The sequence below is a fragment of the Phoenix dactylifera genome, chromosome 17, assembly GCF_009389715.1.
Source record: "Phoenix dactylifera cultivar Barhee BC4 chromosome 17, palm_55x_up_171113_PBpolish2nd_filt_p, whole genome shotgun sequence".
In the NCBI taxonomy this organism is placed as follows: Eukaryota; Viridiplantae; Streptophyta; class Magnoliopsida; order Arecales; family Arecaceae; genus Phoenix; species Phoenix dactylifera.
Window position 1 is genome coordinate 11,355,567 of NC_052408.1, and position 23,384 is coordinate 11,378,950.

The 23,384-nt window shown below is 37.8% G+C and overlaps 2 protein-coding genes across 2 annotated transcripts; one reads left to right on the forward strand and one right to left on the reverse strand.

Annotated features, from left to right (window-relative positions):
- The first annotated feature begins 2,921 nt into the window (after nucleotides 1-2,921).
- LOC103718254 (dolichyl-diphosphooligosaccharide--protein glycosyltransferase subunit 1B) lies at nucleotides 2,922-10,722 on the forward strand. Its single transcript, XM_008806983.4, has 8 exons — nucleotides 2,922-3,196; nucleotides 4,080-4,124; nucleotides 4,493-5,124; nucleotides 6,997-7,144; nucleotides 7,536-7,715; nucleotides 8,664-8,732; nucleotides 9,625-9,714; nucleotides 10,312-10,722. The coding sequence occupies exons 1-8, from the start codon at nucleotides 3,089-3,091 to the stop codon at nucleotides 10,435-10,437; spliced, it is 1,398 nt and encodes a 465-aa protein (XP_008805205.1). The 5' UTR covers nucleotides 2,922-3,088; the 3' UTR covers nucleotides 10,438-10,722.
- A 1,571-nt stretch (nucleotides 10,723-12,293) lies between these two features.
- LOC103718253 (protein-tyrosine sulfotransferase) lies at nucleotides 12,294-23,189 on the reverse strand. Its single transcript, XM_039115027.1, has 13 exons — nucleotides 22,874-23,189; nucleotides 21,486-21,560; nucleotides 20,410-20,587; nucleotides 20,198-20,269; nucleotides 18,155-18,443; nucleotides 17,436-17,579; nucleotides 16,559-16,663; nucleotides 16,326-16,473; nucleotides 15,129-15,181; nucleotides 14,965-15,033; nucleotides 14,686-14,805; nucleotides 13,690-13,860; nucleotides 12,294-12,680 (listed from the first exon to the last, which is right to left on the reverse strand). The coding sequence occupies exons 1-13, from the start codon at nucleotides 23,118-23,120 to the stop codon at nucleotides 12,537-12,539; spliced, it is 1,815 nt and encodes a 604-aa protein (XP_038970955.1). The 5' UTR covers nucleotides 23,121-23,189; the 3' UTR covers nucleotides 12,294-12,536.
- Between the last annotated feature and the right edge of the window lie 195 nt (nucleotides 23,190-23,384).

Here is a 23,384-nt window from a genome sequence, read left to right on the forward strand (position 1 = left end):
GGACTGCATGCATAAATAGTAGATTTCTTCCTTAGGAAAATTCTTGAGTTCCATTGGGGCCAGCATGCCAATATGAAGCAATAATCAGTTGAAGCCAAGCCCTTCTCCATGATCTGAGGATTTTTGTACTTCTCGGAGAAATCCAGAGTGCTTTCGAATTTGGACGCCATCCTTTGAACTTAAGGTAAAGTATTCTTGATGGAAGCAAACTGCTTCTTGTCCAAAGGCATTTAATGAAGATGCTTCCATATTAGCACCATAACAAGAATATCCGGTAGAAACTGTCTACCTAGCCCTCTTTTGTAAGAATCTCGCACGTTTGCAACCTATTCTTTAAACCATGGGAAGACTTTTGCTTTCTCAGAAATTTCTACCTTCCAAATTGCTTTATAGAATGGAGAAGACCTTTATTATTGATAAGCCTGCAACCTCTATTATTGATGAACCTATAATAAGAATCTAAAATAAATTTACTGTTCTTGGTGAGCTTTCCATATTGGCACATCCACAAATTCTAGAAGGTATAATGATGGATAACGAATCCTGGGGTTTAAAAAGAAGGAAAGCTAGGGTTTCCATTGACTCTGGCGACCCTACAACTCCCAACTCCCCATCAGGGATCCTGCTAAGCTCCGTCATGCGATCAAGCCTCACAAATATACAGATTGCTCCCACTATACTTTCCTAGGGATAGGCATGAGAACTGAGAAGAGATTGTAGTGTCGAAGCTCCCAACAAACATAGGGGATGGGAATGGTGAGAGGATGGTAGATGAATGAAAATAATTGCAAAATCTTTACCTGCTGTCTTCTTTGATATGAAAGACTTTTACCTGCACTATCAGGGGCTATTCCAAAACATTCCACAGCTTCAGAAGATCTTCTTGTCTGTGATGTTGGGTTGGCATTGAGACAACTAGTGAAAACTGGACATATCAGTCGAATAATTTTTCCCAGTATACCTGTTTCTTTGAGCTTGTTCCGCATTAGACGGCTTATCTCAATTCTCAAAACCAATTATTGTATTCTTAACCGCTACGAACACCATGACATCCTTGGTAAAAATTCACCAATTCCAAGTCATGATGCACATAACACTGGATTGCTGATATTTAGCCAAAGGAGGTTCCTTGGTCATACATATATTAGCTTCAAGGTGTGTGCATATCTAGGATATTCGGAATGGGATCGTCTTAATTTAAAAAGAAACCCTGCCTCTGCGTATACATCATATAAATAGTGCAAAGAAATTTCATTCCACATGAATTAAGAATTTGAACTTGGGATTGTAAGCTCATCTGTTGTTAAGATAATATTAAACAGAAGTCATGCTCTTCACAGAACATAAACCAAATGGACTTTCAATTATGTTGTGAGATTGCATGCCAAAATGCAGAAGAATTGGTGGGGATGCCATAGTATCGTAACGGATGATGCTATAACTGCTTTTCGGGTTGCAGTTCATTGCATCGAGGAGGTCAAACCACCACGTTGGTGATGGCCAACATGAGATAACTAGTTGAGGATGGACAGAGTATGGATACCGTATAGGCCTCATAGATGGATGACATTTCTTTATGGCTCTGGCCGACTATGGTCAGCACTAAGGTGGCGGATAGCTTGTGGATCTATGATCTACTCCTACCTAGAAAGAGGAGATATGATATCTACCAGATCGGCTGTTTATTTGGGGAGCACTTGATTGAGAGAGTGCAGTCTATCGCTATCTAAGGCATAGTGTTTCTGATATGAGGATCTGGTGATCCACTTGCAACCCGAGAGTCAGAGCTAGGGATCTTTATGGCTTTTTCAAAGGCAAGCAGACTCAGAGTTGTGATTGCACTTGGGTTTGGAGGTTGGATGTCCACTCGAGGGTTGCTTTATTCCTTCGGAAGGTGGCTTGGGGGCACCTTCCAACTAAAGTCATTCTAAGCAGATGCAGGCTAGGCATCCCAACCTACTTTCCCCTATTGCCAGGTGGAGAAGTCTGTCGATATGTCCTCTTTCGGTGAGGGAGAGTGGAACAAGTTTGGAGGTTGATTAACATCCCTCTAGAGGTGCTCCATTCGACAACCCCAACAGAATCCCTCCTTCAAGACCTAAGGAGTTGGTCGGATAGCCACATCTCTGGTTGGAGGTCGTTTCGGTTGCATATGTTGCTTACCACATTTGGATGATCCAAAATACATAGATTTTTGGGTAGAGATAGTTCTGGAGGGGGCTTGGGTGTAAGCTGTTGGATCATCCACTTCAGTCCTTCTGAAGAACCCTTGATAGCTCGAGGTACTTAGAACTCTACCTCTACTCCTGTAGCGTCTCGAATGGCGTTCACCATCTAGGAACCCCCACTCTCGAATTTTCTCAAAGTTAACTTTGATGGATGTGTGATGGATGGTGGCAAAAGGGGAGAGCGAACTTTATGATCAAAGGCCCATATTCCAAACTTGTAGCAGCTGGCGGGAGCCCGATCTTCGATATGTCGTTGCCTGAAGCAAAGTTGAGGGCTATTTGGGCTCTCTCAGCCATGTGCGACGCATGCTGAGAGCCAACACCATCTTGATGGAGGGTGACTCAACCATGGTAATTGGCCGAATTCATGGTCGAGCTAGAGAGGTAGGTGGGCACCCACTAAGGCACAAATGCTAAGGGCTTTTAGGAGCCGGTTGTTTCTGATTTTTTAGAATGTATTCACACTAAAGTGGTGTAAAACGTTCGTTTTAGCAGAAAAAAAAAAAAAAAACCCTACCTACTTCTATCCCAGGAGTAAAGAAAAAAAAAATAAAACGTGGAGTGGTGTCAACGGAACAAGCATTAGTAGACCGGATCGGTCATGGAGATAGGATGAAATCATCATCCAAAGTGGATTTATTTCACCCCAGGGTGGAACTATTAGGTCCATTCATTCGTTCCCTGCTTACCCTCGCGAATCGAGAGGGCGTTGCAAAAGGGCGCGCGGCTGTAGCCCGATGCAACACCAACAAGGCTCGTCTTAGGCCCTGCTTGGATACGCCGCAGGGGAAGAGGAGACAAGCTTTGACTCTGGGGCTGGGGGAGCTTCTGCTTTGTCTTGGGATCGTGGGGAAAGGAACATGGATCGCCGAACCCTAGTCCTTCTCTTTCTCCTCCTCGTTTCCTCCTCCTTGGGTTCATCTTCTTCCTCCTCGCCGGACATCCGAGTTCTCTCCGCGGAGAGACGGGTAAGCTCCCCAATCCCTCCTATGTCCCACCGGATTTTCTTTTCCTTAAAACAGCTAGTATTCAAATTAGGTTTTGCGCTGATGCCCGTGATATTCCGAGTTATCAGATCTGTTTTCTTTTTTCAGAATTACAGTCGTCTGATTCAGAATCGTATGATATGTGCGAATGAATCTAAATATCTTCAGCTTTTTCTTTTTTCCTTTTGTTTTCGGTCCTTTCCTCGTTTTCGATCCTCTTATGTCTTGCTTTAGAAACGTTGCGGTGCTTTTCTTTGGCCAGATGTTATGCTCCACTAGTCTTTTCCAGTGTGATGGTACCTTCTCTTGTTAGCACTTGGCAAGAGGTTTTGCAGGCTTCAACATCCTGATTGTGTTTCCAGGCAATATATTCGCTTGGAACGAGGTTTCTTTTTACTCTTTTTCTTCTTTCCCATTTGGTCTATAGTGATTGGCTAATCAATTCTTTGAGACCTCTTTAATAGGCCTAACAGCGACCAAGCATAGGGCATCCCTCATTCTAAACTGCTTCCTCTTTAAATAGCGATATCAATGTGAAGTATCTTCTCATCGGGATGGAAGTGAAGCCCTTTTATCGATCCAATTATTTTTTTTTGAAAAAAATAGGAGTTTTTGTTTGTGCGTAACCATTTTTTTCAAATTTCATGAGAGTTTACTTCACTGCTGGACTGTTATGTTGGCAACAATGGATGCTGAAATGTTTTTTCTTTTTTTTACCGTTTGTGTCTGTGGGAATGTTTTTTTTGGGTGAAGGTGTTAGCGTAATGAGAAGATGTGATGTGCATGCCTGTCACCTGACATATTGGTATATTCCGAATTCCTAATTTAATGACTTCAACTATTCTTGCATTTGATGCTGATGCAGATTGACCTGACTTCGTCCATTGTAAGGGTTTTCCTAACTCTGAAGGTACATTTCCAAACACACCTGCTATGTTCTGCTTAATCTTTTGCATTGAACTGATAATAGGAACTTATGCACTTGTTTATCAGAATCCTTCATAAAGTTTTACTGTAGTGAACAAGCATCTATTATTTTGTACCTCTTGAAATGATATTATTATACGGAGCAAAAAAAATTGCATATCAAATCTTCTCTATTGCACCCGGCATAGATAGGTGGAGGTCTCCTCAAATTTTATCGAAAATGGGGAGGCACTGATTATGCTTCCTAGTTTTGAGTAGGCTATACATGTCTGGAACCTGTTTTCTGCTGTCACTCTTGATTCCTTTTCTCCTGTTTAGTATTTACATCTGCTTTTCATGAAACTCACTCAGGTGGAAAATGTCGGGGCATCTCAAGCTTCCGATGTTCTCCTTGCTTTCCCACCTACTGATGCTGAACACCTGGCAATACTAAAAGCATCCACAGCTGAAGGAAAACGCAAAAAGAAAATTTATGTACCTCTTTCTGTGAATCCAACTGAGTTACCTGATACACCAAATGGCGCTCATCTGTTCTCTATATCTCTACGTAATCCATTGAAGACTGGTGAGGCAGCAGTATTGGAGGTGCTCTACATAATAACACATTGTCTAGAGCCATTTCCAGCAGAGATCAGCCAGTCAGAGACTCAATTTGTTTACTATCATGACAGTGCAATGCTTCTATCACCTTATCATGTTATGGAGCAGATTACATATATCAAAACACCAAGTAACAAGGTGGAATCTTACACAAGGGTAGATCCTACTAACCGTGCTGGGACAGAGTTAAGATATGGCCTCTATCACGATCTTCCACCATTTTCATATTCTCCAATAATTGTACACTTCGAGAACAACAATCCATTTGCAGTTGTTGAAGAACTCGTGCGTGAGGTGGAAATTTCTCATTGGGGAAATCTTCAGGTCAGGGAGTATTACAAACTCAAGCATGCTGGTGCGCGACACAAAGGTGTCTTTTCGAGGTTAGTTCAAGAAACATACGCAATGTCATCATGAAATTATGCGATTCTAGGTTTACACAATGATCAACCTAAGTAAGTGATCTTGATCCAGACAAGTATTTATCTGATGTCATGTGCTAGTTGGTTCAGTTCTTGGCTTCCCAAGCCCATCCAGTGCTATTACATTCATTTAACTTCCACTGTTTTGTTTTTAAAGATCCTGTTGATTCGTCTCTTCTGTTCATGCTCCTGTTGTATCCACCCGTAACTGTTAGCATATGATTACCTGACAATCTCCTGATGTTACTCAATCTCTTCCTAGGAAGGCCATTTAAGGTTTAGAATCTCAAATGATCGAGGCTAGTACACAAATGCACCATAGGTGCTCACTTTTGACATTAACTGTTAGCAACAAATGTCAACATTTGTTCAGGTTGGCACCAAATAAGCATTTTCCATTGTGTCCAAGATAGACACTAATTTAAGTTGCAAAGCCAAGGATGTTGAATGAGCTCGATTCAGACATGTCATGTGTCAGTGAAATATATAAACTTGCACCGTGACGCTGACCTTTTCTTAACCTAATATGATATCCTTGAGTCCACCCTGATTCTAGCAATCAATTCTTGTAAAATTAAACAGATGGAGTCTTATTATATTTTCTTCTGGTATGATATTGCTGCACTGCCTCATCATCCTAGTGTGGCATGATGATATATAAAGCTGTTTTCTTTTAGAATGCATGGAGAGATAAAGAAACTACTCCACAGTCTTCCAAGATTAAGAATTTTTTGGCCCAAATCGATTGATAGATACTGAATTTCCTTCAATATAGTTCCAAATTCCAGTCTAGAAAGATCAGTGAGTACAATCTTTCTACTTAAGCATTATGATACATTTTTTAGTTTGATTTGTTGGGTATTTAACTCCCATGCCTAATGGTTTGTAAAGGAAACCAAGACCCCTTTTATTATACGGTTCAGATATAGAGACATAAATCATAGGATCAAACTTTGTTGATGATTTTTAAGCTCAATTCTAGGAGGTTCATCACTGTTCTGACTAAAGACATATGCGGTGTTCTTTTTCTGTGAAGTAGGTCTCTCTAGATCCTCACCTTCTGCAGATAATATCAAAGTTCTGGGAAGCAGATTGGTCAAGAAAATAAGATAATTTTGCCATCTTCAGCGATGTGGTTTTTTATCAGTATCACCTTGTCATGGAACTTTCATTTCTTGCATTTATTGCTTTCCTATCTGTTTTTTCTGAAAGCTAGTGATTTGTGAACCCAATCTATGAAAATAAACACAAATAGGGTAACTAAAGGAAACGTGGAATTTGCTGCAAAGAACAGATGTTTTACTATGTTTACCTCATGAATTCGATATAATTTGGCCAAACTACAAATATCCAAAATTCTAAAATATCAAAAACAAATGCAAATTTGAGGACTGTCCGCCAACTTAATATTGATCAAACTCCCTAAACATTGACTGAAATTAGATTCTCAACCAACCTAAGTTCAACTACTTTGAAAGATATAATGTTTATTTGCCCATGGACTTTCTAATTTAGGCAATATTTCTTTATAGGATTATTTCTCGGGAATATATATAATCCATTGCCTTTGTTTAGTGATTTATATTTAAATCAATATGACTAGAACTCTTGTTGCTGTTTGACATGTTTCTTGATCTTGCATCAACCCATATGATTTTAGTGAGAATCATTGTTTATTTAAATTAGAAATGGATCTTATGCAACTAATCAAATCTATGTCTATGTATATCTGATAGGGCGTTATCCTAAGCATGCATATTGTCTGGAGACTTATTTATGTAGTTTCTGCACATGTAGCTAGCTTATCATATATTTGCTTAACATCCTTGTTAGGGTTGAATATCAATCAAGGCCATCTATTAGCGGTGTCTCTTCATTTAAGCATCTTCTTGCAAGGCTTCCCCCTCGAGTTCACTCGGTTTATTATCGTGATGAGATTGGTAATATCTCATCATCACATTTGCGTATTGGTTCTCAAAAGGTACAGAAAATGATATGTCTACTTTATGTAACTTGTCGCAAGACTGTTTATGTAATCTCTCTCTCTCTCTCTCTCTCTCACATGCATGCACACTCATTTATGGTTACTATATTTCCCTAAGAATTGTTTAGATTGGTTCATACATATATACATATGTACATACATACATAAATGTATGTATGTATGTATGTACATAGATATGTACTATGTAATATATGCACATATATTTGTTTATTTATATGTATACAAGAAAACATGATCTATGAAGTATTTTGAGAATGCACTTGGGGCTGTAAAGAGTAATGAAAGCTTCTATGAATGTGATTTCTTGACAAGTTTGTAATACTCTGGTGCCAATAAATTATTTTCTCATCTTGTGTTGATTTTGCAGTCAGAACTAGAAATAGAACCTCGATATCCATTATTTGGAGGTTGGAAGGCCACTTTTGTCATTGGTTATGGGCTCCCATTGCAAGATTTCCTTTTCAAATCACCTGATGGCAAGCATTACCTGAACTTCAGTTTTGGATGCCCTCTCCTTGAAACTGTGGTAGATGAGCTAACCATTAAAGTAAGTTCGACAGGTTTGAGTTCAAGGATGTATTATCATGCCTCTAGCTTTTTTCAAGTTTTATATTATGAAGATTCATAACATATATGGTATATTGGATGTGTAATTGTGGCAGTAAAAACATAATAAAATTTCCATCAAGTAAGCATAGCTACAACCAGCACACTACTCTATACTCATTGTATTTACAGGATCATTCTCTCTGTTACTTTGAGGATTGCATCCTCTATTAAAACTAGCAGTTGAAAACTTTTCTTTCAATGTCTGCCCTGATTATGAGGGACAATTATTAAAAAACACCTGGAGATTGAAATCATTTCATAGAGATCAATTCAACTGGAAATATTATCATCCAAATTTACAAATTGCCACTGCAGGCTAGATAGCCATCTATTTCTTTGAGGATTAAATAGCAATATAATGAAGTTTATTTTAGCAGTTCCTGCAACAATTTTGTCTTCTAAATACTGTTAGTCCTGATGATGAAGCTTGAGATCATTGCCAGGTATTGGCAAAAAAATGAATCAGTCTTGTTCTTATGTCTAGAATCTTGTAGTTTTCATTCTTGTATATCTATATGCTGAGCGCATGTTATTATTTGGAGCCTTTGCCCATGACTTTCCACTGAATACTCACTTTCTTACTTGTGCATTGCTCTATATACTATAACCAATATCCAGAAATTTCTTAGTTTTTGATTGTTTCTTGAGTGAGAAATGCAATAATGCAACATGTAGGAAGAGTTCTTATAAAATGAGAAAAGGGGGAAAATGTCTCAAAAAGTCTTGGGTCCACATGGACAGGGCCATTTATGATGAAAAGAATTTCAAAGTAGACTAGTGATCAGCGGTTATGTAAAGGAACAAATTGGTGATTGTTAGTGATGCATGTGTGCATGGTTGACTGAACTGCCTTCTGAAACTATTGACAGTAAGATTGTTACTTCAGGTGGTGCTTCCTGAGGGATCCAAAAATCCATCATCTGCGGTTCCGTTTCCAGTAAATCAACAACTTGAGGTAATTACATGTAGTTCCTTTCCAAACTAATAGCTGAGTTGAGATGTCTATATCGTTGTTTGACAATGATTACAAGCTGGAGATTGAAAGAATCATCCACAACTTAGCAATGAAAAAGTTCTTCCGTTATGCTAATGCTTGATTTTTGAGGCTATCGTGCAAGCAGGGGCTCTCGATTGAAAATGTTGTCACTAATTGACAGAGATAAATACAGTTACTGATTTATTTTTCTTTTTTCTGTATCTATTTTTCCTTTCTATAAGTAGTAGTTGAATATTCTGGCGATTCTTAATTAGTGGAAACATGATTGCATTGGCTCTTGGTCTTGGACTCACTTTGCAGTCACAACAATATGGCCGCTTTTTGTGCACGTAAAAATTTAAGCTGTGGCTTTAAAGAGTGATCATTTCTCCAATGGCACCAAACAAGTTGGGCTTTTTTCCACATAAATTATGATCTTATGGGAAAAAATAAACTTATCAAGGACATTTTTTGGGGGTGATGGAATTGCAGCAACTCACTAGATACTCCTTCCACTTGAATGAGTGACATGCATTTCAGTGGATGTGACCACAATCATCAATCAAAAATTTCTCTATCTTTTATCTAGAATTAATCGCATACTTCATGGAAAATGATTTGCATGTTTAGAAAAGAACTCACGCACAAACATGTATTCACAAACATCTAGTTCTCCTTTCTCTTGAATTTGTCTCATGTTATTGCATGTGTACCAAATACTAGTGTCCTGTAAAAAATTTAAATATCTGGAACCAGAATCTGTTACATATTTTTCATAGTTGTTCTTTACAATTTTGTCAGTATTGCATGCTTTCCCAGCAACACCTTTCTGCTGATCAGACAGATTTTATTATTTGTGTAACAACTGCAGACGACTTATGCATATCTTGATGTTGTTGGGAGGACTACAATGGTTCTCAAAAAGAGAAATATAGTACCAGAGCACAATATCCCTTTCCAGGTAGGTCTTTAGCACATTTTATGTAAACTGAATTTTATAAATTTCACTTGGTTAAGGACAACCATTACTGTTTTTTCCCCCCCAAGCTTGATGAAGCCAATGGGAAAGTCCGTGTATTGCTATATTTTTTTTTAAAAAAAAGAGTATTTGAACAAGTACTAAAGCTGAAGTCTGATTCCTTGTGGTTCAAAAGGGGTACTTTATATTTGTCCACAAATGCACGATGCCATGGAAATGCTCAAATTTCAAAACCGTTCACCCTCCTCCGCCTCACCCTCTCCTCCAAAAAAAAGAGAAGAAAAAAAAATTTGTGGGACAATCCATGCATATGTTTGCATGGATGACTCAGTTTAACAGCAAAATGTTCTTTTCATACCTTTTGTTCTCGTTGCATACAGTTGGATGTTTCTTGTGCATGACTTGTATTAATGGTGTCCCATTTGTCATTTCAATCTCTGAATGTCCTTTTAGATTGTTTTCATCATCAATAACTCAATCACTATCTTTTTGTTGGACAACATATTGGTGCTCTCTTTGCTTCATGGTATTTGCCTTCATTTTATAATATTCTGTTTATGTTTTTTTGTTTCACTGCAGGTCTACTATGACTTCAATCCAATATTCATGCTTGCTGAGCCCTTGATGTTGGTATCTGCAGTTTTCCTGTTTTTCGTTGCTTGCATTGCTTATTTGCACATTGATCTATCAATTAGAAAATCATAATTCTGATCTCAGAAGGTTGAAGAGGTCATTTTATAGCTTTGCGGAGCAGTTATTCAATTAGAAAACCATCAAACTCCCGACCCTTGTAGCATTTGACTGAGGCTTTGAAGCATTACCTATCAGGGGCTTGCAAGGCTTTTGTAGGATAATTATGATGAGTATAACAATTTTGGATTGTTTCTTAAAAATTATGAGCACTGTTTTTAATCTATCCTCTCATTTTGAAGTTCTGAGATATGGTTAATCTTTTCCTCTAGATATTACCAAATTATCATGTTTGTCGAATGATATTGTTTCCTATAAACAATCATTACTTTGGATATTTGTCATCATGGTGACATGGTGTAGCTGATTTTACTGTCATCGTATATTAATCTTGTATTCCTATTATTTGGGTCCCCCAATCTCAAATGAATCAGTCATCTATCATATTCTGAGATTAGCAATAACCAAAGTTTATGAACCGGATTAGGGGAAACATTTTTGCGGGAAAAAAGTAAGAAAGACGGAAAACCAACTTCACTATGGGCTGCTGTGGGCATGCAAACATAAATGCACGAAACAGACACCCCTTGGTTAAAAGAAGAAATCAGGGATATCTTGATAACGTTGGCAGTTTCCCATGGCTGCCGCCGACGAACTTTAATAAATCTTTCGTTGTTACACCATCGCTTGAAGGCCCCCCCCCCCCCCCCCCCCCCGGCATGTGCCGCTGCTTGCTGAATGTGCTCCTCTCCCTCCGCACGTCGCATCACGTGGCTTTGGCCCCATGAGTCCATCGAGCCACTTGTCCCAGTGCCAAGAAGGTGCTCTAATTGCCAGGTAATTAGTCGATTAAGAGACTTCATAACTGCAATTATGTCATATGAAACCAAGTGGGTGGCTCGATGGTTCAAGCTTAACTGGTCATTCAGTGGATTAGTTTACAAATTAATACTTAAGGATATCCTATTTTCTCTCTCCGGAAATTGTTTGGTATGAGAGACAGCCTCTTGAAGAAATTAGATTTAAGGTCGGCAAGATTGGTGGAACAACGTTGCTTTCAAAAAGTTATGTAAAAGGTTTGTCTATGAGGGTCAGAAGGTGTTTGCCCAATGTCTATGAACATCAGAAGCTATATAAAAAGATTGTCATTTTGTACGCAAACATATTATCTGTCGGACGGTATGACTTCTTTCAGTTATCTCAGTCGACTGCACTGCTGATATAAAAATTCACCAAAATACATCCATCCGACCGGTTTCATGATCCAGCTCCAAACTCAAGCTAGGTTCTACTTTGCGACCTTTGAGTTTGAGAACGAATACCTGCACGAAATTTCCTTTCGTAGTAATCAAATAATGTTCCTCCATCTGCCGAAAGAAAATAAATCCACCAAGTCTCGATCTCGGACCATAGGCGATCCAAGAGCTTGGTTATAGCCAAACCTAGGGCTGCGAAGGGGCTGTTTGGATGCAAGGAGGACAGATCATTGTGTTACGGTATGGAATGTAACATGGGTTGCTTACATTCTAGCGGTGAATGGCACGGCAACAGAGTAAACGTTAATCCTGGTTTATAGAGCCATAGATCCTGGATTTTAGAGATAAACTAGTTAAAAGGTGATTTGTCTTTGTCCAAGAAAATCTGAAGCCATGGAAATTGAAAGTTCCCTACTCACAACTCTCTCTCTCTCTCTCTCTCTCTCTCTCTCTCTACCGCACTCCCCCTTTCTTGTACTAAATTTCACAAACGACGAATATTTGATTCCAACATCCAAATAACCCAGCTTTGTTTCGTGTGACTTGCTGTTGCGGCGCACATCTTGTCGATAGTTAATACGTTCTGACATCCGGAGAGCCTAAATCAACAGATCATAGGCAACGATTGCAGGATTTTTTTCTATAATAAAAAAAGGATTAACAGAATAAAACCCATCAGAGATGACAATGATTCCGAAACCCAAGTCGCAACTTCCTGCTCGTCTGCCAACAAAATAGACGGCTGTCCCAAAACCAGAAGGCAATGCTTCCCATTTGCCTTCTTAACGTCCATTTCATATACAAACAGCTGTCAACATATCATTCTCTTTTTTAAAGAAAACTCGATAATATCATCTTTCATACCTTCAGTTTAGACGTCCTTCCTCTTGTAGATACAACCAGTACAACAAGAACGACGACTAAAAGGACTGCTACAGCTAACAAAACAATCCTCCAGGGCGAGCATCCATATAAAATGTCATGCATATTCTTCTGCTGTTCCTGCAACAACGCAGAGAGATAGAGAGAGAGAGAGACAAGAATATTAAGCATGAGGAATGTTGAATTTCTCATTTTATTCTAGGCTTTTATTTATAGACTAAGTTCTTAAACAATGTGACAGGTAAAACTGACATACTAGATCCATCAGAAAATTGTGTCAACACACTTAGGTCATAATAAAATATGTAACCTTTGGCATTACTGTTGCTCAAAAATTGAAGAATCAGAAAACATATAATTCACCAATAATACAGGAAGAATTGGGGAGAATTAAAACAATAAAAGTTAGGTTCAGAAAAAGCAGAATTCACTGAACAGTTCAGGAAGAACAAGGAACAATTGAAAAAATAAAAGTTTCAGGTGCCATATATTACTATTTCTTGCATTGTTGCTAAAGCAGTACATGTAGAAGACAACAAAAGCAGGAGACAAGATCAACAATGTCAAACAGCAGCAAAAAAAAAAAAAGAAAGAAAAATAAAGAAAATCAAAAGCTAAATTACTGAGTAAACACCACAAAAAAGCTGTAAATTATAAATTCATGTAGTTGAAAGTTTGTGAAAATCCGAAAAATAAAGTACTTGGAATATATTGACAACCATTTATTCAACTGATGAATAGTTGGCAAATTCAATTATGATGAGTATCATAACTACTAATTCTAGTACCTTAGAAATTGATCTGTATTACACAAAACATACAAGCATTGCAGCAAGCTTCATATTGTGTAAATTTTAACTTGATCCTTTTTCTTTACAGACTCTACAGCAACTTTCAGAAGACAATTCGACACACATTGGAAATCAAGGTTACTTCTACAGTTCAGCATCTTTTCTAAATTACAAAATAGGACATCTGCTGCAAAATAAGAGAGAACCAAGCCAATGAATACAACCTCAATTTGTTTAGCAAACTTGAGGCCACTTCTGTAAAACTTTGAGTGAGATAATATACAAGGAACAAGGTTTACTGCTTGTAAATATGAATTCTAGTATGAGGTAGGACTGACCCCTTCAGCCATCGGCTGTCCTTGACGCTGCATGAAAATTTCTGGAGCACTTTGTGTCAGATGTTTCTGCTGCTGCATGAAGATCTCCTGGGCATGCTTATAAAGTTCCACATCAAGACTGTTGAGTGATAAAATCTGCTGCACAACTGTTTCAGGAACCAGGAGACGTGCCTGCAAAATCCAATTTCCACATTCAATTGCACAAAAAATGTAACCATTTCTAAACCAAGTGAATAAATATTAGACTCCTTGCAAAATAAAGCAATAAAATGCCAATTCCTATTAAAATTTCCTTAGAGCAATCTGCATTAATAATCGTAGAAGCAATTGCCAGTTCACATCCAAATTTGACGATCAAATTTACACAAATGCCAATATGCTGACCATTAGACCATAGGCACAACATGCTCTTATTTGAAATAATGCTGTATAAAGAAAGAGTAGCAGGTGCACACATGCACATGCACGCACACAAGCATTTATCTATGCATATGTAAGGTAGAAAATTAAGTCTCGATGCGCATGTAATACCATCTGAAAAAGTTCAAATTGTGGAAGGTATCTCCCATATTTAACAATCTCATGTCAATGGCGGTTCCACGATATGTAGTGAACATATTGCAGTCAGAATGATAAAATAAGTCATCAGGATACTGGAAGGGGGAGTTTCCAGTAGAAATACTCTCTCTCTCTCTCTCTCTCTCTCTCTCTCTCTCTCTCTCAACTACTTGGAAACCAACACCACTGAGATTCAACCCCAGAACCTCCACCTGTATAGAGTGGTGCAACCGGTGGACTATACCCCAATTTGCTGATCAAATAAAATATGTAAAGCAGAACTTTTCTGTCATGTTTGGGGGAGCGGTTTTCAGAGAGCTTGCAAATTACCATTAGTTCACACCAATACAAGCTAATGTAATGTATTGTCTAAAAAGAAAAATATATGTATATAATTCCGACTCCCAAATCTCCTATGGACTGCCTTCAGCACCTTACCTCCTTTGAAAAATTCGCAGGAGCAATTCTTTTCAAAGACATAGTACGCCGATTTGCTTGAGATTTTCGTAAAGTAGAAATGCATGCTTCATAAGCTTCCATCAGCTTTCCAACTGTCATCTGATGTAGATCAAAATAAAACATCAGCTAAAAAGGAAAGAGATTAAATATAAATAAAGATGAGAAAAACAATAAGGTTAATCTTTTAATCAAAGAAAAATCAATAGATATTGGGTCGATATTATAATCATATAAAATGAACATCAAAACTTCTGTTACATTTTCTTTTGCTGGTTCAACATCCGATGGAGAAGGAACCTTGCCTTCGTGTTGGCTGTTGGTGCTATGCTATCATGAAAACAAAGGGTGTGAGAAACAATTGTTGAGAATTACTCCAAGACATGATCATGTTCATGGCACATAGTGAATCCATCGAGAATTACCTGAACCTGATTTGATCCATCAGTCTCGGGATCTGGAAAAGCGGAGCTCAATTCTGCAAAGAGGGAAACACACATAAAGTAAAAATTATGTTTACTTTTCAATTCTTCAATGCTAATGTACAGAATATTATCCGTCTCATAAAATGGTCATTGAACCATTCAACCATCATTAAAAGAGTTCTAGGTTCAAGATCCACCTGTCTCTAATCCATACATACAGCCACCTGTCTAAACTAAAGATATTCCTACATGTCCTGCTGAGTTCATAAATCGAAAGGAAACTAGGTAAATATCCCACTAAAAGATATTGATGTAGCCCTGTGTGAATGAGATTATTTGAATTGTTCCATTGCTGAATCAATTTCAAAGTTGGTCTGAAATTAAGTTATAGAAGTAATAATAGCAAGTTCTGAGAGAAATGAAATAGTTAGAAAAGGAAGGAATACACCGAGGAATGAGAAGATTTAGCAGGCAAAAGAAGGAAAATCTGCACAAATGTTGCTCCAAAAGGACAAAGAATACTCTTTTATTCTCCAAATTAAATATAAACTAACAAAATATAAGGAAAAAAATCCCTAAAGTGCCTCAATGAGTGACCAACCTCGAAGCAACTAGGAGATAAGAGGAGAGGTCAGTAAGGGGTGAGCAGACTCATGAGGGGGTTGAGCATCCATCTACCATTCTCTCAAGATCTTCCCTATGCTCTATTATCCAGCTCAGCAATGAGATCACAACTGAAAAGATTGCAGAGATGCCACTTTTTAACTTTCCACCCTATAATTAATCTAGACCCTCAAAATTAAAAGTAGGTCACCCAATTTCAACTTTATGATAAAAGAACACACTGAACAGAAAACACAACATAAAACTAACATAAAAGCCGAACAAGATTGGAAATAAAATAAAATCCAGCAATCACCTTCACAATATCCTGGTAACATCAAATATGCATGCAATCACCTTCACAATATCCTGATAACATCAAACATGCATGCAAATATTTCAGACATGGATTCACATGCACCGCTTGAATGCAACTGTAGGGTGTGTGTGCATGTGAGAGAGAAAGAGAGAGAATAGCATAAATATACATTATTACGGCTTTTATAATTGTTGCATGCCATATGTAAATCTATACAGAATTCTAATGCAGGCATGAAGAAAGAACTATCAATGTAACTCTCGCAGCAAACATACCAGTAGTATTGGATGCCTCCTGTTCCATATTAGAGTTTAAGGCTTCTGATTGGGAAAGCACTTGAGCACCAACCATATTGGCAAACATTGTAGCAGATTTCTTGTGATCTTCAGTAAGGCCAATATATAACATATGATCCAATCTACTCTGTAGGATTCATAAGCTGGTAACTTGCACCTTGATCAACAAAGATTGGAGTGTACAATGTAAGGCATTGTTTATTTCTATGTACCTTAGCAACCTCAAGTACAAAATGGCCAAGTTCTGGGTGCTTTCTCACACAACGACGCACCTTATGTGATTTCGTTAAACAAGAGTTGTTTGTAAGCCCTGCTACCTGTTGATGTAAAGGAAGAAGTATAGACAGCAAACGAAACATATATTTATGAAAGGTGGTGGTGTTTCTTTTGAAAGACAAAAATTGTAAAACTAACAAATACATATGAGGCAACGTCCTACATTCACTGGGGTATTGTGATTTTAGTAAGTCAGGGTTTATAGGAAAGTTAAGGATTTTAAGCATTTGTGCACAAACAAATACTTCACGAACATGCTGTGTTCTAAGGCCAGCACCGCAGAAGCTGAATCATATTAAAATTCCAGTGTTCAGTGTGATTATTCCTATTGCCATTTCATGTGAATATTCCTATTGCCATCTAGCTTATTCTGTTTGTATTTCACAAATGCAATCTCATAAGTGAAAGAAGGCTGAAAGTATTTCCAATTATAGAATGCATAATGCAAAATTAGAGGTGTTACAGAACAGGGACCTAGAAATTGATAAATTGATCTGACTCGATCAACATTGACTCCTCAGGCATTTCATCAATTTTGAAAACACCTTTTTTTAGACAATAACATGAATTCAAAATGCTACTATTGAACAAAGAAATAAGCAAAGCTATTACAATCACATGAGTACTTCACTGGTACAAAATGCACACACGTATGCACACACGGAGGGAAAAAAGGCACCACCCCCAATAGGGCTAATCTTAATAGGACAATTTATGAAAATTTCTACTTCAGTTGAGATATCAGTGTAGACTCTACAAGAAGATGCAGCATTAAAAAGAGAGAAGCTAATTATTGGAAAACTGTTATCATACCTGGAAGGTGGCTCCATTGTGAATGATCTCATGAGCTAAAGGATCATTGATAAACTCATGCAAAGGCATAACCATGTCTTCCATATTGTATGAATCATGGGCTTCACTAAGCTCTCTAAACTTCCCAAGTTTCCTAGCATCCCTCTAGGTTATTTAAAAAAAAAAAAGTTAGTCGATAGTAAAAGAGAAACTAAAAACCTCATGACATCTACTTTGCGATCAGAAAAGTGATGGCTATAAAAATTATATTTCATATAATAATGATGCAACTCCAATTTCTTCAGGCAGTCTAGCTATAGTTACCACGTACACAAGTGTGGCCCAATAGTAAATTCCACAAAATCTATGGATTAGCAGAACAACAGATAATCAAGTTATATCAAAGTACTGGAACAAGGTTTTCAACCAAGTTGTGCATAATATTGATCAGACATCTTCTAAATATATTCAAAAAAGATTAAAAGGAAAAATAGGAAGATGATATAGTAAAGTGAAGGAAAACCTGAAGGATTAGCGAGAAGAGAGAAGATGGAGAAGAAAATAGGAGATTGGACGATCACATGAGATTACCACACAAACAAAAGAATAATTGTATTTTTGGTCTCAGACATTTCCTAAGCACCATTTCACGCATTATCAAAATTAGGCAAGCAAACTCACCCTCCATAGGGAACGTTACCAGCAATGGGGAAAAAATCGAATTTAAAATGTAAATATACCCTGATAAATAAGTCCTCCCTCATCCAAGGAACCAAGTACTTCCAAGGCCATATATCCAATGTGCTTACACCACGAGTTTTAGGGCGTAATCGTCCAGACATTTGTGTTGCTGAAGTTAAATTTGGATGCACAAGAAACCTTGCTGCAACTTCCACAGAGAATTCGTATGTACTAAATACACGATCAATTGGATTTCTTAGAATTGTTACCACTGAGGTTCTGTCCTTGGGCAGTTTGGACATCAAACTATAGTCATCATGAGTAACCATCAGCCTGCAATTTGGTTTGCTAGACAGAAACAAATTAAGTTTATCAGTCTAAACACTCAATGGTATAGCCATATACATTAAAGTATAATTCCCAAACCTAGAATAACAGAAGAAGAAGATAACTGAAGCATATGAGGCCTAAATTTCAAAATAAAGAAGCCAATCTGCTAGCATTCTCTGAATTATTGGAAGAAACACCAATTGATCAAAAGATTATTCTTTGTTCAGCATATACGTTGAAGCATTTCAAATGTCAGGACCATTCAAGTAGTAATACTCTTGGATTCTATGACAGTTGATGCTATTTTTAGTTATCGTTACTGCTTTTTTTCCTCTTCTCCATACTTGTTCTTCATGATGTAAGTACAAAAAAATATATCAGTATTTTGAATTATTTATCTAGTACTTTTTTAGTTTTAATGCCACTGAATTTCTTATGGCAGTTTCTACATTTTCGATGATTCAGAATCATCCCACTCTGTTGAAAGGTTCCCTACATAACAAAGTTGCAACTATGGTGAAGAATAGCATGGCAATGTTTAAGTCAAAGTACATCAAACACAAAGTAGCCAAAATATTGTATCTCGGGCGATGCACCAGCTCTAATCTCTCATTCAACAATTGTACCTAATCATGGATTCAAAAACCGATGGATCAGTATGGTGACATTTCTACAATACCATTCTGACATAAAACCAGCACCAAAACAGGTGTCAAGATGCTGAAATCAGCTGTATTGGTAATGTTCTGGCCATACCAAATGCATACCAACGGTACCTACTGACTGTAGCAGTCAGTTCCCATGGATTTTCAATCATTTTAATGCCTTCAATTTCAGTATCTATAATTGATGCCAGTACTGTACCAATACCATACTATTCAGAAGGAAAATCCGTAAGGAGTTTGGTATTGATATTTAAAATCTAGTTCGTAATGATTCTGAGCTCATATCAAGCATCTTTCAATAGCTATAACCACAACAAACAAGCTTTATCTCAAATACTTGAAGCTGGTCTTACCAACCATCCTTCACCAGTTAATCCTCTTAAAGACCAACTCCATTGTTAGTGTGAGTTTACAATATTTCCCATTCACAACTATGGTCCATGCTAAATAAATGATCTCACCTTTTTCTAGACCCTCGAATATAAAATCAAGCACCTGTTCCAACTAAAGCCCCTACAGATTTTAAATGCACATGTCGTACCCTCTAAATTGATTCTCTATCAAAATGCCCTCAATTGAACCAACCCTTGCACCTCCTCTTATATGTTAATTCCTCGCTTTACCCTTCATACTATCAACATTTTCCTTTTTACTACATTAATCTGGTTTGGTTGAACTTTCCATATTGCCTAACAATCTAAACAATAAACCATCATAGGGCTTGTGCCATCTAGGAGTGCAAAGTTCAAATGAAGTGTGTCCTGCTGCCACAGATAACTGCAACCATGTTAAGCTCATACCAGCCTTCCTTCTTTATAACACAACCAATAAACCAATAGATATCGCCTCTTATTTTTGCATTTTTAAGATAACTCCAATAGATGCTTCCATGCATTCCAGCTTCTTTGTTTTTTTTACGAGAATTGATTGACCTGAATTGCCCCAGGCTGTCAGAAACAAGCTTGTAAAATGGTAAAGGAGCATGTTGACTACTTTGAGACAAGAATACTAAAACTGCATCAACTGAACAGATCCTTTTGACATATAGAGCTAACAAATGTCAATCAAGATTTTAATTATAATGTAGTGCAGATCAGGCATAATTACCTGGGATCAAAACGCAATTTGTCATAGGAGCGTGGACATTCTTGAGCACTTGTATAAAGCTTTCTCAAGAAGCTGTCATGCATAATTACAGTATATGTCAGTACAGTGTTGGTACAAAGGTATATCATGATCTGGCACAGTCTTCTTGGAATTGAAAAATAAAAAAAAAGGCACAGATTTCAACCATCAACAACAATGCTCGAACCATTTACCAGTGGAAATATGTACGCCCACCAGTCCTGGGAACATGTAGAAAGAATAACAAATCCTTTAGAGTTGATTTATCTTCTCGGATTCCACTTTCACTTGAAAAATCTGCCCAATTCCTAACTATGCTTTCACAGTGGAAGTAATCATTTCCATTGCTAGAAACCGGTGATAAAGTAGAAACTGGACAATCATAGAAATTCCAACATTCATTAGTCCACTTATCATATATGCATCATGTATGACTCACCACCGACTGGTGAAACACGATCCAAGCATTCTAAGAAATCAGAATGTCAATTTCATGTAAAGTAAGAGTTTGAAAGAAAGTAATTGAGAAAGTGCAGGTTTCAAGACTTAATGGTGTACACTCATATTGCTAATATTGAACTACTGGATTGTCTGAAATCAGTCATCCATAAAGAGACTTTTAAGGTTTAGATTAATTTTCAAGACTATATAAAAAGTAAACGTATTTCAGAAAAGTCTTTCTTAACCTAACTATTTTGAGGTTGCAGTAATTTCAAGACCAACTAAAAAGTATACGTGTTTCAAACTACTCTTTGTGAACCTGACAATTTTGTCAAGTTTCAGCTTAAATGATATGATGTAGGGAAAATTCTAGTACAGAATATAGATATTACTCGACAATAAGAAATTTCTCCAGGTTTGACATAAAAGTGATATAGAGAAGATCAATAGTATGAAAGAAAAAAAAAACAGATAAAGATATAGTTTAAAGGCATAACCAGTCCAATAGATATGTCTAGTTAATAAGTACTCTATTAGCTGGTAAGTTTGAAGGGAAACTACAGGATGTGACACAAGTTCACAGAGTAGCAAGAAAAATAATGATTTTGCGCTCAAAGAAAAACTGGGATACATTATTCGCATGATGCTACAATCAGATATTAAAGAAAGCTACATTATGCAATTAAAAAATAGATCAAATTAAGAGAGCAGAAAAAATGGTTGAAAATGTCAAAGATGAAAAAATAAGTATATAAAAAAAGCTTGAGAAAAAGAAGAAGTATAAGCAGATCTGTAACATGGCAGAAGCAGAAGCTACACACAGACATACCCAACGAAAGAAATATCAGTAACATGGCAAATCTGTAAGTCCATGCCATTCCCATCCTTCCTGGTCCAGCTATATCTACACAATAAAAAGGCCAAAAAACACTTCATCAGAATGATGATTATGTCAAATGAAAGAACTGGCAAAAGAGACAGCAGAAGGAGCAGGAAGTATGTGCAATGATGACAGCTGCAACTTGCAACAAGAGAAGATTAATCCTAAACAATGTTTTCATTTAATAACAAAGAACGAAAATAAAAAACAGCAAGCCATCGGAAAACGGGCTGAGAACCCCCTGATAAAGCTTTACAAATATAAGCACAATATCGAACCCATAACAATTTAACACAAAAAGACTTCGGTGTATTAAGTCCATTTATACCATCTTCTGAAATACTGACAACAAAAATAAGTCATCATTCCTGAATAATTGAAGAAACGATATAGGTGATAAATTTGAGTGGCCAATTTGCCACTAGGGCTTAGAATACTGAAGAGTTACTTGCATCCGTGCGGCTTCTGTTAAGTCTTTGCTGATGGGGGCATTTGGCCATAGCATTAGCGTAAACTAACACTACTTTCATGCTTTGCCAACTATATCATCTGGATATTTCTTCATGCGCACTGCACTCTGGCAGCAAAAGTTTTTATCTATTATTGCATTCAAAGCTTTATTTTCTAAATAATATTAATAAATAATAATAATAATGACAAGGATGGTGATTTAAGCAAAGACAGAAGGTAGATGGTTTCAAGAGACTTTCTAAAATCACAAAAATGCGGGGTTTTATTTTTAAGAGAAAGAAAAGGAAAAGCAAAACCCTGCACGTGCAGCAGAAATCAGAATATTGCTAACGGAAATCACATCGATCATGCATGAATCGCAAAACTGTCAAAGAACGAGATTAAGGAAAAATTCGTAAATGGCAACAAGAAGAAAGCGCTGAGAGGGAGTACTTCCAAGAAGCTCATACAAAAAGCAAGAAACCAAACAAAACCTTTGACCGCTTCCCCAAATAATCCCAGAGCTAACCGGCAAAGGCGCGATTCCCAGACATCCAAGCACCAACCAAGTGGAAAGGAACGTAATGGAAGGAGGAATCAAACCCAAGACAAAGAACGAAATCTTTAACGAATCAAACAAAACACGGTCCAAGAAAAGAAGGGAGGGGAGTATTTAGGGCAAAAAGGGAGAAAGAAAGAAGAATTTATATCGAAGATTAGAACCCCTGACCGAACTCGAAAGGGAGCAACTCCAGGAAAAAACCCTAGCCAATCTCGCCTCCCCTAAAACCCCAAAGAAGAACGCAATTCCCAATCGCAGAGAGAGGGAAGGGGGAGGGCAAAGAAAAAGATTTGAGCTTGCTTGGGGGTGGGTCAAGAAGTGTTACCGGCCTCGGAACGGGACACCTCGTGCTCATAAATCCGCGCGGCGTGATCGAAATCCGGCAGACAGGGGGCCCGAGGACAGAGGAGCCGCAGAAACCAACATCCGATGCCTCCTCCTCCTCTTCCTGGGTAGCCGCGCCGCATGCAGCAGTCGATCCCCGACTGGAAGAGAGGGAAGAGAGAAGATCGATTGCCATTATTATGGTTTCGGACACAAGGAGAGGCGCATCGTTGACCGGCTAAGGGCATGACCCGGGCCGACGAATCCCCGCACGACCGCGCTCCGACCCAGCCACGTTCTATTACTCTTCTGGCCTAGTCTAGCCTCCGTCCCAGGAGCAGGAGGAGGAGAATTGAGAAGCCAGAAAAAACAAAAAAAAAACCAAAAAAGAAGCAGTAACCCTTTGACTCACGGTCTTGCCCCCGGGTCTCCTCGTTGAACCGAATGACCCCGACCCAACTGATAATTAGATAATTAGATATGGATTTTAGACACTGCAGGAGCAAAGGTGA